This window comes from Ambystoma mexicanum, chromosome 4q, assembly GCF_040938575.1.
Source record: "Ambystoma mexicanum isolate Mex_15411 chromosome 4q, UKY_AmexF1_1, whole genome shotgun sequence".
Lineage (NCBI taxonomy): Eukaryota > Metazoa > Chordata > Amphibia > Caudata > Ambystomatidae > Ambystoma > Ambystoma mexicanum.
Genome location: NC_090928.1, coordinates 440,344,503 through 440,361,679, shown reverse-complemented (window position 1 = coordinate 440,361,679; position 17,177 = coordinate 440,344,503). Strand labels below are relative to the sequence as shown.

The window sequence follows — 17,177 nt, the reverse complement described above, 5'->3', positions numbered from 1 at the left end:
AGCAACATGAATTTGTATCCAGCCTCACGCAGCCTTCTTTTAACAGACACACAGTTCAAACGCTGCCGCTGTACCGAGAAGGTATAGTCAGGGTATGCTATGACGGCGCCGATCCTCTGCTTATGGTCCCGCCTTTGCGGAAGTGCTCTAGAATCTTTTCCCAATCCTTATAGTTTAAGATTTTTGCTATAAGCGGTTGAGGAGGTGCTCCTGGCTGCGGCTGTCTGGTCAGGGCCCTGTGCGCCCTCTCCACGGTAAATCCTTGGGTGAATTGCCCCCCCCCTCTGATCTCCTGCAACATCATATTCTCAACATAGTTGGTCAGGTCCGCGCCTTCCTCACACTCCGGGAACCCAACTATGCATATGTTATACCTGCGTGCCCTCCCCTCTGCTTCTTCTGCCCTGTTCCCCAGGTTACGCACTCGTTGTTGCAGTACGGTGACCTCCTCGGCGTTCGTAGTGCAAATATTTGTGTTGACTTCGACATCGTTCTCCAATGCTCCCATGCGTAAAGCTAGCTTCCCAACATCTTGTCGCAAAAGGTTGGCATCCACGCTCACCGCATCAATTTTCAGTTCAAATCAGGTCCTCCATTCCGCCATAGCCGCATCGATCTTACATTCCCATGACCTCTTCAGCTCTGCTATGGCATTCAGAATCTGTTGATCATCTCGTGACTGGGTCCCCTCCCCTTGTGTATCTAATTTCCTGGGTCTCACCACTTGTCACACAGGGGACGCTTTGGCAAAATCCTCCATCGTGGGTAGTTTCCCTTCGGGTTTGGCCCGCCTTGGCCACCATTCCTGCTCCTGGGGTTGGTATGGGCTTAGTCTTTGCTGTCTGGCCGCTCAGTTGTTCCGACTCTAAACCTTCGGTCCTGCCACCAGGATTGCCTTTACCCTCACTTATGGAGTCCTTTGTCTGATGGGGGTGGCACCTTTGGAGCCTTCCCGCCGACGCACTGCTGCTTCTTATATTCTCTGTCACCTGCGGCACCCTTCAGTGCGGGTGACTGTGCGCCCAAGGCTTGTTTGGTTTCCACCACTGAGGTTGTGCCCTAAATGCTGCTTCTCATGTGACCTGCAGGTTTATTTATAGTCATGTCCTGCTGCACTTCTCACGTGCCTGCAGGGCAGTAGGGGTTCAGGTGTGCTCTCAGCCACCCCACTGTACACGCCTGTGTCTTCCGCCTATGGACTGTAGTAGCACACAGTCGCCCTGCTCCGTGATTTGGCTGCTGCTCAAGGCGTGGGGCGTCAAACCTCTTGTTGTCCCTTAGGACCGAATGACTAGTACCACCCTAGGTCGCTGGCTCATGGCCCCAGTGTAATCCTTGTGTTGCAGCTGCTGCCAGGGTCTTCGCTCTACACCATACTGTATGCTGTATTCATTCTCCAAGTGCCCGCATGTGATTTTGTGCCGTCCAAGGTCAGCACTGTCTTCCACTTGCATCTGTGCGCTCAGCCCTCCGGCTATCTGTCGTGGCTGGGGCTAGGTGGTGTTGCAACCGTAGCGCCTTGCACATCAGCTGTCGTGCGAGGCACTCTGGCTCCTTTTATCTGGGGCACAGGAGCTCTCTGTACTCCTCACCTGAGTGCCCCTGTGGTCCATTATGCAGGCTCCATGTCTCCCCGCAGTGCACGGCCCCTCAGGCACCGCGAGTTACAGTCCTCCTGTGCTCTCAAAGCATCCTGCAGAGCCGATCCGCATTGCGCATGTGCCATCTCCTTTATCAGATTGCACGGTGTCGGCTGCTGGGGGCTCCTTGCATGCTGCTTTTATTTCGTTTCTCCTCTGCTCATTCGGTTCCCGCTTGTATAGCCGGCTCGGTGATCTGGACACACGCTCATCCGTCCCGCCCTAGCCCGATGTCATAGACCTTCTCCCCAGCCGCACACTGCCTTCTCCTACTGCGGCTCGTGTCTCAACGTACCTTTTGTTTCCCCTGGTTGCTGTCAGCGTCCGACCTGCGCTTATATTCCTGCTTCTCCAGGATCCCCATAGTCAGCTTTGACTGCCCACTACTCCTCATGGGCTCCGGTGCGGGTCTTTTCTATTTGGGGAGCAAGGGTCCATTTCACTTCGTACACGCTACCAGGATTCCGCCTCCTTTGTTATGCCAATCGCCATTTTGTTGCACACGTTTGCGATTGCGGAGAAACTTCTCTCCCTCAAGTTTGTTTAGTCTGTGGGCATCGCCTCCACTTTGTTGGGCGATGCATGCACGGTATGTTCATGAAGCTGTGGCTTTGTTCTGGCTGCTTATTGTTTGCTCAGTAAGCTGTTTCAGCCTTCGGATCTTAGACAGATCTACAGGAGCTCCGCGATACGCGTACTCCTATGTGGCCATGTAGCCACGCCCTCAGAATTCTTCCTTCACTCTGTCTTGGGCAGCTCCAATCACTCTTGGACCTCAAATCTGCTGCTGTCTGGACTACCGTACCACCCGGCTCCAGTCCTCGTCATGGGTCAGCCTTTCGACAGCACCCCGAGGGATCCCGGGGCACGCTCTACTGTCACTGCCTCTCCTTATGCAGTCGGCTCCTTTTCTGCACAGCCCGCCCCCAAGCGGGCTCTGGCCTGCACCGCACCATCTCCGCTGGCTCCTCTCCACACATCCCGGGCCGGCAGCCCAGGCTGCAAGGTACTGTGCCAGGAGTCCACTCTTGCTACTCGCTCCTGCTGACAGCTGTGAGCCACCTTGCCTGTTTGGGGGTCTCCTCCCCCCACCACCACCCGGAGTTGGACTGATCTAGGGGGCATACCCCCTGCCATTTGGCACTGGGCCCCCGTGGCCGCTCGCGACAGCCGGCTCTCCTCCTCTCTCTGCCAAGCCTGGGTCTGCGCTTGCAGCGCGGGCCTCTGCTGTGGGATGGGTGCCTCTACTGTTAGCGGAAATATCGCTGCTCCACTGCGGCACCATCTCGGTCGCCCCATTTCAGTAGCTTAGAGATCCCCCTTCCTGCGGCTCTGAGCACCTCAACTCCGCCAAAACTCCACAAATCTACAAGGCAGGGTACGGAGCTCCGCGCTCACGTAGCCATATTGCCTGCGCCCGTGGTGGCCTCCGCCATCAGCTCTTTTGTTTTGCTGACTGGTACATATACATGCTTCTTCAGTCCTCTTCCTCGTCTCTGTATCTCTAGGATTCTGGAAGTTGTAGTTTCTTCCACAAAAGTAAGGTATTTCAACTTCAACATTATTTATAGGGGTAGATTGTATTCGCTTAAGGTTTTTAACAGAGGGGCTATGAGAATTAGCTATCATAAAAGAAGATGGTTTAGTGAAGACGTTTCCATAATCCTTTACAAAGGTGTCTGGGATACCAAAAAGGATCTTTCTTTTGTCATATTTTGTTCTGATTTAACAACCTTAGGGTTCACAACATTAAATCTCAAATGAGATTGAGAGACATTAAAATGACAATAAGCCATAACCTCTTTAGGTATAGTGGTAAGAACCTTCCTGTCAGAGGGAAAAATACTGTGTCTGATGGAATATTCTCACCACCCTGGTCCGTGTCTCCTCCCAGGTGATCCTCCCGCAGTACACCACCCACAGGATTGGGATCAGGAAGCGTCCTCCTTCCCCTGGCCACCTGGGAAAAGACTTTAGGCAGAGGTTCAGTAAGGGATTGGTAGGATTCTTCACAGTACCAAAGACGTGGCCTGGGTCAGTCTGGTCCCAATCCACACTACTGATGCCAGGATGTATGGTGTGCATGAGAGCTGCAGTGGCCCGATTGGACCACTGCTGGCATGCATGAGTGGGGCACATCTCACTGGCCGGCCGGGAGTGAGCACTCGCCGGACTTGTGGATATGAGGAGGGGGCCTGAATGCAGACCAACAGATCAGCAACAGGTCTAAATCAACCTGTGGACGAAGCCAAGTATCCAGAAGAGACAAGCAGAACAAAGGACTATCCTGAGATGTGCTGAAGAAGGTTGGCACCCTGAACCTTTTCGCTCAATCTCTGAAGACCTACAAAGGTGCTTAGATTGGTGGGAATAATCACCATCAACACCTCCTGGTTGCCCTGCAAAAGAGCATTTTCTGAAGTGTTCCTGGGCCATCTAGTGGACTGCCCAGCTCAAAATCTTGGCACCCGTGCAGGAGTGTTGCCTCATCAGGTTTTGCCTCGAAACTTTGGGGAATCCAAACCTGCATTGCAAAGCACCTTTTCACTGAATTTCGTCATACCAGCTGCTTTGGGCCACGAGAGAGAAGGCTGTGTCAGATCACAAGAGTTGGGTGTCCCTGCGTCATTGTGCAACAGTGACTGTCTCTAAAGGCGGTTTTCCCGCGTTCTTTCTTGTGTCCCGAGATCAGCTGCATCAGTGTCTTCTTTATTCTTCAACCGAGTCGAGAGATACAGCTGCTGTTGCAAACCGGACCTGCATATGTAACTGCAGCGCCAGTGCACTATGAAGCTGAACCAAGGGTGGGAAATCGAACCTCTAACAACCCCTTGCAGACCTGCCAAGTTTGGACCAAAACCGAGCTAAGGGCGGTGAGTACTGAAACCACTTACCTGTGGGCCCCTTGTTCCTCCATAGCATTTTATGCACGCAGGATCCCTTGTGGTCCTCTCTTTGACTTGGGTAGCCTCCGCTTCCTAAAGCCCTCTGAAAGTTGGGAATAGCTTTGTTCTTCGCAGCAGATCCTCCCCTGACTCTTGGAACCTGTTTTCACCCTTCGGAATCCTGTCCCTAACTTTGCTAGCTCCTTAGAAAAGTACTTTGGGACTTTTACGCACGACCAAGCACTTTTACACGCACATTGAACATTGAGCACAAGGCTCCATTCATTGTAGGGATAGACTTATAAAGTTAGGCTTATCCATTTCTGAAGATTGTTTATGCTATAAAGATTGTCTGCCCTCTTACTCTACAAGTATTGGTGGAGGTTCCAACTTTATCGCTTTGACTCCAGGGATTGTATATATTTTACTTAGTGTGTTGCTTGTTTCGTATTGTTACATTGCTTTCCATAATACATTGTTTATTCTTGGGCCTAATAAATTGTATATTTTCATATTCTTCTGTCTAATGGTAATTCTTGGTGTTTCACTGTGTGTACTCATCAGGGACCTCTGATCACCCTCACTCCTACTGAGACTTAGCCTTGACCGCGCTCACACAGTGAATTGGTCTTGCTATCTTCCCAGAAGTGTCCCCTGTTTCACTAACACGGGTGGCCTCCTAAACTTCTTTTCACCAGAGCAGAGCTTAGAAATCCATTCTACCAGGTGCCAAGAATGCATCGGCAATGTATCTAATGTATTAGATTAGCAGAGCATAATGTTTGCTAAGTGTAATGGCTAAAACAGCTTTGCCTAAAATGTATCAAATCAAATGAAAAATGCACATAAGGAGACCAATATCTTTTTAACTTCTCTTTATTGTACCTTAAAATAAATAGCTTACCATTTATATAGTAGGAGTTAATGTACTGAATAGCAGCTCTGCTGACATCACAGGAATGTGCTCTTAGAGCAATACCCCAGAACTGGTCCATTCCACATAACTGTTAGAAAGATTTATATGTTTTTGTTAGTCAACATATTCATGTTTTGCTTAAGACAGCTATTCATTTAAAACATTAAAAAGCACAAATTTCAAACAGAATGTGTACGTCAAAGAATAACTTAACTTCTAAACATACATTGACCTTGCATTTTTCTTATCAGCTACAAACATTAACTTTTACTTGAGAAGCTTTTTCACTGCTAAACATCTATACCCTTGTTAATTTCAAATTCTGGATCGCCTAGCTGCTTTCGCAGCAATCTGGAAAAATCCTGGGCATCATTGTCTAGGGTACTCAAAATATTTAGCACTACATGGCAGGAGGAAAACATTCAGTGAGTTGAAACATAAAAAAGCAAGCAAAGATTGCACTTCTGTGAAAATGATCACCATAACATTAAGAAAAATCATTGGTAGCAAACTATCTGATCAAATGTTACGCAAATTAGACATTTCTAAAATAATCCTCGAAACCAGACTGGCGCTAAGGCAATCCTTTTTTTATCATCATCAGGTTGTGCAAGGTGTAACCCAGAAGACACATTTGCACTGTGCAAAAAGGAAAATACTGCCATGTTTGGGCCCTGAGTCACGTTATTGCCCAGATGAGGACATAGACCCTTCCACAGAAGAGTGTGCATTAACTATTTTCAAGGTAAATCCAGTATCATAACCACCATTACTGAAGGGACAATCTTTTCTTACAATAGTTAATTTTTTATCTGTGAAAGATTCCTATAGCAGTAGAATATACATTTGCGGAATAGACACCTGGACATTACAGAAAGATGTTGCGGCAAATAAAATATGCTGTGAGCCACCAAAAATCTGACAAGGCCTTTCAGCTGGAGCATCCAAATTAAGCCATTAATCTGCAGTGAAACTATGAAGAGAAAGACAAGTAGTTGCTCAACAGATGGTCTGACAAGGAAAACCTCTTAAGACTATTTATGTGGCCACTGTGTTACCTCCCACATCCATAAGCATGCCGTGGGGTGCTGTATTATAAGACCCAAATAGACCCCAAATTTGACTTCAAGACTTTCATAATCATCAAATTGAATTGATCAAAACAGTTTGAGTGGAAGGAGGCTGGCCAAGATAGTACAATGAAAGTTTGTGGGTTCTGCGATCATGGCCCCATAAGGCAGATGTGCCTCTAAGATGCCCACCTATGCTCCATTTAGTTGATTCCCCGCCAATGCTGCCTAGCTCCATTAATAGGACCCATTAATAATGGTGGTTTGTACGTAGTATTGCTCGCAAGGAGCTGCTTGAAGCAAGGGCGGGATCCTCGAGTACCACAGGTATTGATATGCCATCTGAGCCACAACGCTTAACTAGAGTAGCGCACCCCTGGACCCTGCTGGGATGGCATTTTGGGTTTCCCTTCTCTAAGTAGTGATTCAAGTACAGTTGAGAGAGGATGGAAGTTGGAGGCGCCACAGCTTTCTCCATGGGGGTTCGGTAGATGATGCACTGATCCTAAAAGCTCATGGTAGCAGGAAATTCAAGTGCAAACATTGGGGCCCGAGTGCTGGACGTACCTGAAGTAAAGCTATACTAAACTGTGCAGTGCACTTTCATCCGTGAGGCATCCTCACTTGTGGCTGGTGCAGATAAGCGGCGCAGCACAAGAAGACAACGATTGGCAGCAATTCACTTCAGTTTGTGTGGCTAGTGCAGAGTGAGTGGTAGGAGGGGACCTCCAGATTCCCCCCCCCCTTTTTTCAATGCGCCCCGGACGGGCCCAATCATGGCTGCCTCGAGTCCGGGGCCCCGGCCCCAAGGCACTCATGTGAGGACACCTCCGGGAACCATCACCCCTTTCGTTAATACACATCTGTATGCACGACCATGTTCCTTGCCCACTCCTGGATAGCAGGATTGGGACTCCATTTGCAAAATAACAAGAGCAGTCAGGGTTTCATCCCAGGCCTCAGTCATCTCTGCCAAGCGCACAGCCAGCGCTACTCTACCCCCACCGCCTCCTCTCTGCCCTCCACATAACGGCTCGGTTCCCATGAGAAGGCCGGCAGGAGGAATGCAACAAAATCCACAATGTACCGCTTGCCGCCTAACTCCCTTCAGTAATTTAGATGAGGGGGAGAAGATTAGAACCTGGGCTATCTGTCGCTTTAAAACTGCCCTGCACCCAACAAGGCAGCGGCCATAAAAACCTAATCCCTGTGTACCCCAGAGCAAAGTCAACAACGAGGGGAGACCCTTAAATCAGTGAACGTGTCCTTTCCTTCTGATAGGCATGAGCAATGAGATGGCCCATCCTCATGTGTAGAACCCACACAAACCCTCTGATGTCCGAAATAAGCTAATGAGTAAACAATGTAAATACGTATACGCGTGCAAGTGAAAGCTCATGTTTGAACCTGTTATATCGAAAGTAGAATGCATATGGATTTATAACATTGAAGTGTGCACAACGACTAACTGTAATGTATCGACGTGTAAACAACTCTTAAGATTTGTACAAGCTTACACAATGCTACCTCACAGTTGGTTGTTAACATAGAATGTCAGTGCATAACGCGCTATTAGAAAACCTCATGTGAACTGCAGTCAAATGCCATTATGAACAGTTTTTTTTTCTCTCTCTCTCTCTCCCCTTTTAAGCAAATGTACCATCATAATGAAATATATTTATCTGTAATCCAGTCCCAGCAACCTTGTATTCAAACCTTCCCCACGCCCATGCAACGACCTTGCAACCTCACCCCCAAATCAATATTCAAGCCTGTTTTGAATAAGAAAGTGATATCTGTGACAAAACATATATAATAGATGTTCAGCAGTAAGGAACAAGTTACTTACCTGTAACTGTTGTTCTCCAGCATGGGTCTGGCATGGATTCACATGCTCATGAATATTCCCCGTCGTCAGGCTGGGAATCCTCGGTAAAGAAAAAAACAGTATCAGTTTCGTTTCTGATCTGTCTTTCGTAGTAGTAACCAATCACTGGTCTCTGCGTCATACTGACCACAGCCAATGACTGCCCTCTACCTAAGCACCGCCTCTGGCAGCCATCTTCAGATTTGGAAGCACGTGAAGTGGCAGTATGACCAAGTGAAGAGCCGCAGAGGGGTAGGCGGGAGGGTTCGCATGTGAATCCATGCCAGACCCATGCTGGAGAACAACAGTTACAGGTAAGTAACTTGTTCCTTCTCCAGCATGGGGTCTGGCATGGATTCACATGCTCATGAATAAAGAATACATAGCAGTACACACATGCACAACCACGGGAGGTGGCAAAGGCTCAACATTAAGCATTACATCAAACTCAACATTAAGCATCTTACCTCCTCACCAGGCTCACCGCAGGCGAACAGGTTGCGCAGCACTGCTTGGCCGACCCTGGACTCCTCCCTGGAATCCCGATCGACGCAGTAGAATTTCGTGAAGGTGTGCGTCGACCTCCACGTAGCAGCCCTGCATATGTCCAGCAGGGGCACACCAGAAAGGAACGCCGTGGTAGCTGCGATCGCTCTGGTGGAATGGGCTCTCGGACGGCCAGGCAGCGGTCGGTTTGCCAACCGATGACAGTACATGATACAGCCGGAGAGCCATCTGGAAATGGTAGCCTTCGAGAGAGCCTTCCATGATTGACAGGTCCAAAGTTCACAAAGCGTTGTGACGTCTTCCGAAAACACTTCGTGCGGTCCACGTAGAACTTCAGCGCTCTAGCCACATCCAGCGAGTGCAAAGTCCTCTCAGCCGGCGACGAAGGCGACGGGAAGAACACAGGCAACACCAAGGGTTTGTTGAGATGGAAGTCCGACGGTACCTTGGGCATGAAGGAGGGGTGCGTCCTGAGCACTACCCTCGTGTCGTGAAAAGTCAAGAACGGGGCCTTGCAGGAAAGGGCCTGGATCTCTCCCACCCGTCGTGCGGAGGTGATGGCCACAAGAAACGCTGTTTTCCACGACAGAAACTTCAACGGGGCCGAGTGCAGAGGCTCGAACGGAGGTCCCATGAGCTTGGTCAGCACCACGTTGAGCTCCCACGCCGGGGCCGGAGCCTTCACCGGCGGGAACGATCTGAACAGTCCCTTCATGAACTCTTTCACCAGACGATGAGACCACAAAGACGTCCGCCCCGTGGTTCTGGTGTATCGGGAGATCGCAGCAAGATGAATCTTGATGGACGCGTGTGCCAGTCCAGCTTTGGCCAGTGTCAGCAGGTACGGCAGTACCTGGGGAGCCGTAATCCGTAGAGGGTTAATCTTCTGTGCGTGGCACCAGACAGAGAACCTCTTCCATTTGTGTCCGTAGCATTTAAGAGTCGAGGACGCCCTGGCCTTTGCAAGAACCTCTCTGCAGTCGGCCGGTATGTCGTATCCTCCAAACTCTAGCGCTGCAGGAGCCAGGCCTGCAAGTTCAGCGATTTTGGATCGTGGTGGAGGATGGCGCCTCCTTCCCTGGAGAGTAGATCCGCGTCCACCGGCAGCTTGATTGGCGGGGACGTTGACAAGTCCAGAAGGTCCGGGAACCATATCTGCCTCGGCCACGCAGGTGCGACGAGGATCATCCTGCACCGTGACCTCTTGAGCTGGTTGACGAGCCGGATTAGCAGTGGCAAAGGAGGGAACGCGTAGAGGAACAGGCCCTCCCAGGGGAATGAGAAAGCATCGCCCATGCTCTTCGCCTGGGGAAACCTGCTGGCGAATCTCCGGCACTTGGAGTTCGTCGCCATCGCGAACAGGTCGATCTGGGGTGTGCCCCACCGTCGGAAGAGGCGATCCACTAGATCCTGCCGTAGTTCCCACTCGTGGCACGAGCGCAGCTCCCCGCTGAGTGAGTCGGCGATGGTGTTTTTTATCCCTGCCAGATGAAACGGCACCAGAAACATCCTTTGGGCGACGGCCCAATGCCACAGGTCCTGCGCCTCCTTGGACAGTGCTGGGGACCTGGTTCCGCCCTGTTTCCTGATGTAAAACATGGTGGTGGTGTTGTCGGTGAAGATCCTCACCACCTTGCCCTTGAGGGACGGAAGGAAGGACCTGAGGGCCCAGAACACTGCACGGAGCTCCAGGACGTTGATATGGAGGGACTTCTCCGTCGGGAGCCAAAGGCCTCTCGCGTGCAGATTTTCGGTGTGCGCTCCCCACCCTTCCAGGGAGGCATCCGTGGTCACTGTTTCCTGGTGGTCTGGGGTCCGGAAGTCCATGCCCGCCGTCAGATGTGCGCGGGTGCCCCACCACCGGACCGCTCGGCGGAAACTCTCGTCTAGTGTGATCCTCTCCTCGAAGCCGCCCGTCGTTTGGATCCAGCGCGCGTCCAGGAACTCCTGCAACGGGCGCATCCGGAGCCTGCACATGGGAATGAGGTAGATGCAAGAAGACATCATTCCGAGGAGGGACTTGATGGACCTCACCTTGGCCGCGTCGGAAGCCAACATCCGCTGTACCTTGCCCAGGATGGACCTGGTCCTTTCCTCCGACGGGGAGGCCAGAAGGGACACTGTCGAGCTTTGCTCCCAGAAACAGTGCGTTTTGCGCGGGTACCAGGTGGGACTTGGCGTAGTTCACGGAGAATCCCAGTTCCGTGAGAAGTTGGACGGTCCTTGCCGTGTGCTCCACGGCGAGCTCCCTCGTCTTGGCTCGGATGAGCCAGTCGTCCAGGTAGGGGTAGACGTGGATCCCCTCGCGGCGCAGCTGCGCCGCCACTGGTGCAAGGCACTTGGTGAATACCCTGGGTGCCGACCGTAGTCCGAAGGGGAGGGCTTTGAACTGGTAGTGACGCCCTTGGACCACGAACGTGAGGAATTTTCGGTGCCCCTTTAGGATGGGAATATGGAAGTAGGCATCCTCCAAATCCAACGACGACAGGAAGTCTCCTTCCTCCAGCTGACCCAGGACGTGCTGGAGGGTGACCATCCGGAACTTCTGCGCCTTGATGAATTTGTTCAGACGTCGCAGGTCTAGGATGGGGTGCCAACCTCCCGTCTTCTTCTTCACGAGGAAGTATCTTGAGTAAACTCCGGAGCCCCGAAGCCTCTTTGGGACGAGTTCGATGGCGCCCTTCCTGAGCATCGCCCTTACCTCCAGGAGAAGCTGAGGGACGTGGAGCTCTTTCCTGGCCACGGGGGGGACGCCTGGGCACCTTCTTTGAAACTCGAGCGCGTGGCCCCGGGCTAAGGCGTCCAGCACCCAACGGTCGGTGGAGATGGACTCCCACACGCTGACGACGCTCGTCAGCCGGCCTCCCACCGGGGTGCATCGGTGGGGGCCCGACCCCACGGTCGGTTACAATCCTGTTTCGACGAGGCTTTGCCGCCTTGACCTCCTTGGCGACGACGGCGGGGTCCGCCAGACTTGCCTCGTCCTCTGTAGGCCTCCTGAGACGACGAGCGGTCCGCTTGACGGTAGGTGGAGAAACCGCCGCCGGAACCTTTGGAGGCGCCCTTGCCTCCGCTGCTCCGAAAGGGCGTCCGTCGTTGCTGCAGAACCCCAAGGGCCCGGGCCGTCTCAGTGTTCGCTTTAATAGCCTGAAGGGAGTCGTCCACTGTTTTCCCAAACAGGTTGTTCCCATCGAACGGCATGTCCAGGACTCTGGTCTGTACGTCTTGACGGAAGTCCGTAGCCTTGAGCCATCCACGCCGCCTAAGGCACACGCCGTTGCCCAACTGGCGAAATCCAGTGTCGGCGATGTCCGTCGCAATAGTGATGGCTTGTTCCGACGCCACCTCACCTTCCTGTAGGATCTCCAGGGCATCCGCCCTCTTGTCGTCCGGTAGGAAGTCCAGCAGGGGAGCCAGTTTGTACCATAGCTCCCTGTCGTAGCGGGCCACGATAGCCAAGGCGTTGGCCGCCTTAATCGTCGTCACTGCAGACGAGATGACCCTGCGTCCCATAGTGTCCAATTTCTTTCCCTCGCCGTCCGGTGAGGAAGTCGATGTGGAGGCCGCACCCCCCCCCCGCTTTCTTCCTGGCTGCCGCGGAAACGACGGAGTCCGGGGTAGGCTGCGCCCGGAGGCACAGGGGGCCGCGTCCGGGACCCGGTACTTCTTCTCGTACCGGTCTCTTCTAGCTGGCGTAGTGGAAGGGTTCTTGAGGAGGGCGAGGCCCTCATCCCAAATGTCGTCCAGTAGAGGACCGTCTTCCTCTTGGCCTCGCGCCGTTGATAAAGGAATCCTTCCTTTTTCTTCTCCTCAGGGCAGAGTTGGAAAAGCTCGGATGCCCTGGCGATCATGGAGTGGAACGAACCAATCTCGTCGGGCGGAGAAGCCCTGGTGGGAGGTGACGACGGTAGATCCTCGTCGTATACCTCGTCGTCCGTACCCGTCGCTGCCGTGTCAGTCCCCGTATCATCCCCTCGGGTGGACGGGGAGGAGGGCTGGACGGTGCGCGGCGGCTGAAAAGGAGGTGGAGGGTGAATCCTTCTTTTCTTGGGCGGGGGAACGCCCGAAGGTCCCGGTTCAGGATCCCCCGACAGGAGAGGTTCCTCCGTCGGCAACGGTAGTCTCGTCCTTATCTCTGAGTATAAGGACTGTATAGCCAACAAAATGGCCGCCGAGTTGTCCTGCGGCGCTGGCAGAGGGGAATCCGACGGGCGATCAGGGGCCCCGTCGGCACCCTCGACGATGTCGTCGTCACCCGCGTCGGGATCCATCCCGACGGGCCGGTCTTCTTCCACGCCAAGGCCGTGGCTTAAGACCTCGATCAGCTCTTCCTCCGAGGTTGAAGCCGAATCTACGACGACGCCATACCCCCCCTTTTTCTTCTCCGCCGGGGATTTCACGGGGGTCCTATCGATGGGCACAAAAGAGGACTCCCTCCGAGGTGGCAGGGAGACTCTGAGCCCCGAGGTCGCCACCACTGGTGTAGCCTCCACAGGCTGAGCCAGGGTCGCCGCGACAGTATCGACAGAGGGCTGGCCGGATGGATTAAGGCCTTCACCACCTTAGGTGCGCTCACCGCCTTATCCTTGAGGGGGGGGACACTGCCTCGCTCCCCCTCCGATGGGGCCTTCGAGCTCGACCGGGGCCTCTCCAGGAGCTTTGCTGGGTGCTCGCCCTTCCTCTTACCCGACCCAGAGCGTTGGCTCGTGGTTGAAGGTGCCGGGGAGGGTGCGCCCTGCCTGGCGCCCGTAGAGCCCGACCGTTCGGCGCTCCCGGTGCCAGCGGACTCGCGGTGCTTGGCCTTATGTTGGACCCCCGTCCCCGGGGCGTCCTCAAAGGTCTTAGAAGACCGCTCGGATTTCTTCCTCTTCTTCTCGCCTGACGGGCTCTTCCCTTCCAGCCAGTTGGCGAGACGTTGATGGCGGTCCTTCATGGTCCGCTCCGACATATTGCCGCAAAACGCACAGTCCTTCTCCACGTGCGTCTTGTCCTCATGTAAGCAGTAGAGACAAAAGGAGTGTTCGTCCTCCTTAAAGACGTTCTGCAGCTGGCATCCAGGGGAGACCCTGAACAGCTTTCCGGGCGTCTAGCTTCCCTTCTCCTGGGCCATGTCCGGGCCTGAGAAGCTTCTGGAGTCCTCCAAAGCGTAGCTCGACGAAATCTTCACCCTTGAGGGGCGCAGACGAATCCGACACGGGTCTCCGTTGATCGGATGGAGAGTCGGTGGAGCTTGAGGCTCTTTTGACTGAAAAAACAAAGTTTTTGAGCAAAAAATGTGAAAAAATAGCACTAACGCTCGAGAGCAATAGCACGAGGATCCCAACACATGAACGTGCGGTAAAAATCTGAAGATGGCTGCCAGAGGCGGTGCTTAGGTAGAGGGCAGTCATTGGCTGTGGTCAGTATGACGCAGAGACCGGTGATTGGTTACTACTACGAAAGACAGATCAGAAACGAAACTGATACTGGTTTTTTCTTTGCCGAGGATTCCCAGCCTGACGACGGGGAATATTCATGAGCATGTGAATCCATGCCAGACCCCATGCTGGAGAAATAAGCTTGCTTTGTTGTTACATGTGCAGTCTGCTAGTCTCACCACCGGACAAACCGGTCAAACATATGAATGGATGTGAATGTGTGGCCACAAGAGCAAAAGTGTTGCATAGATAAGGTGTCAATGTGTCCATCCAGCGGATGTACGACAGATGATCCCAGCTGAACCCTTGACTCCACTACATCATCTCGTCATGTGCCAATGCACCAATCAGCCATCACCGACCATATAGCACCTATAGGTGCCTCCCCTTAGCGTCCAATCCCCATCCACCATGTGCCCCCTAGGCCATCCCCTTGCCGATGACAAATCACATGTATAAATGTAACTTGTAAAATGTTTTCTGCAGAGTGCTCTCGGCGCGAGCAGAGTAGATTCTGTTTGCCCTACTTTTTAGATAAAAAGCCTTTAAATCGTACTCTCACTTGGTCTTGGTCTTATTCCCTCCTGGGATGTACCTTTATTGACTCTGTTGGTCATTTCATCGGCAGGCCTGAGGGGCGTTCACTTCCAAGAGGTAAGAAAACCGAGTTGCAAGCTTGAATACCCAGACAGGGACCATGTACTTAATAGTCATGCCAAAGTGAAAACAATAGGTGTTAGGCAAGATTTGGAGCAGTATCCTTTGGGTGCACTACAACAACCTTGACCTCCTGGCAATAGGAACCCAACCTTTGGTATAAGTCTGTACTACACAGGTTGGTAGTGTGGCTGAGCAGCCCGGCTTATCGCCACCACTGGTGTAGCCTCCACAGGCTGAGCCAGGGTCGCCGCGACAGTATCGACAGAGGGCTGGCCGGATGGATTAAGGCCTTCACCACCTTAGGTGCGCTCACCGCCTTATCCTTGAGGGGGGGGACACTGCCTCGCTCCCCCTCCGATGGGGCCTTCGAGCTCGACCGGGGCCTCTCCAGGAGCTTTGCTGGGTGCTCGCCCTTCCTCTTACCCGACCCAGAGCGTTGGCTCGTGGTTGAAGGTGCCGGGGAGGGTGCGCCCTGCCTGGCGCCCGTAGAGCCCGACCGTTCGGCGCTCCCGGTGCCAGCGGACTCGCGGTGCTTGGCCTTATGTTGGACCCCCGTCCCCGGGGCGTCCTCAAAGGTCTTAGAAGACCGCTCGGATTTCTTCCTCTTCTTCTCGCCTGACGGGCTCTTCCCTTCCAGCCAGTTGGCGAGACGTTGATGGCGGTCCTTCATGGTCCGCTCCGACATATTGCCGCAAAACGCACAGTCCTTCTCCACGTGCGTCTTGTCCTCATGTAAGCAGTAGAGACAAAAGGAGTGTTCGTCCTCCTTAAAGACGTTCTGCAGCTGGCATCCAGGGCAGACCCTGAACAGCTTTCCGGGCGTCTAGCTTCCCTTCTCCTGGGCCATGTCCGGGCCTGAGAAGCTTCTGGAGTCCTCCAAAGCGTAGCTCGACGAAATCTTCACCCTTGAGGGGCGCAGACGAATCCGACACGGGTCTCCGTTGATCGGATGGAGAGTCGGTGGAGCTTGAGGCTCTTTTGACTGAAAAAACAAAGTTTTTGAGCAAAAAATGTGAAAAAATAGCACTAACGCTCGAGAGCAATAGCACGAGGATCCCAACACATGAACGTGCGGTAAAAATCTGAAGATGGCTGCCAGAGGCGGTGCTTAGGTAGAGGGCAGTCATTGGCTGTGGTCAGTATGACGCAGAGACCGGTGATTGGTTACTACTACGAAAGACAGATCAGAAACGAAACTGATACTGGTTTTTTCTTTGCCGAGGATTCCCAGCCTGACGACGGGGAATATTCATGAGCATGTGAATCCATGCCAGACCCCATGCTGGAGAAATAAGCTTGCTTTGTTGTTACATGTGCAGTCTGCTAGTCTCACCACCGGACAAACCGGTCAAACATATGAATGGATGTGAATGTGTGGCCACAAGAGCAAAAGTGTTGCATAGATAAGGTGTCAATGTGTCCATCCAGCGGATGTACGACAGATGATCCCAGCTGAACCCTTGACTCCACTACATCATCTCGTCATGTGCCAATGCACCAATCAGCCATCACCGACCATATAGCACCTATAGGTGCCTCCCCTTAGCGTCCAATCCCCATCCACCATGTGCCCCCTAGGCCATCCCCTTGCCGATGACAAATCACATGTATAAATGTAACTTGTAAAATGTTTTCTGCAGAGTGCTCTCGGCGCGAGCAGAGTAGATTCTGTTTGCCCTACTTTTTAGATAAAAAGCCTTTAAATCGTACTCTCACTTGGTCTTGGTCTTATTCCCTCCTGGGATGTACCTTTATTGACTCTGTTGGTCATTTCATCGGCAGGCCTGAGGGGCGTTCACTTCCAAGAGGTAAGAAAACCGAGTTGCAAGCTTGAATACCCAGACAGGGACCATGTACTTAATAGTCATGCCAAAGTGAAAACAATAGGTGTTAGGCAAGATTTGGAGCAGTATCCTTTGGGTGCACTACAACAACCTTGACCTCCTGGCAATAGGAACCCAACCTTTGGTATAAGTCTGTACTACACAGGTTGGTAGTGTGGCTGAGCAGCCCGGCTTATCCCAAGAGGGGTCAATGTGAGCAGTAGGGGAGTTACACAGAGATTCACAGTGACAAGTATCCAAATAAACTTACACTCAAGGTTTCTTGATTAAACAATTACTAATTTATTTAAAAGTCAAAAATAAGACTGGGGCCATTTTGACAAAATGGGAACTGATGCGTGCTTTACTGCAGCTGCGAACGCCGCCCACAG

The 17,177-nt window shown here is 52.6% G+C and overlaps 1 protein-coding gene across 1 annotated transcript in view; it reads right to left on the bottom strand.

Moving 5' to 3' along the window:
• The window catches only part of USP34 (ubiquitin specific peptidase 34), a 3,618,222-nt gene that overhangs the window by 2,490,215 nt on the left and 1,110,830 nt on the right, over positions 1-17,177 (bottom strand). The window contains exon 23 of the mRNA XM_069608012.1: positions 5,430-5,529. Within this exon, the coding sequence (XP_069464113.1) occupies positions 5,430-5,529 (100 nt within the window). The remainder of the gene's footprint in view (positions 1-5,429; positions 5,530-17,177) is intronic.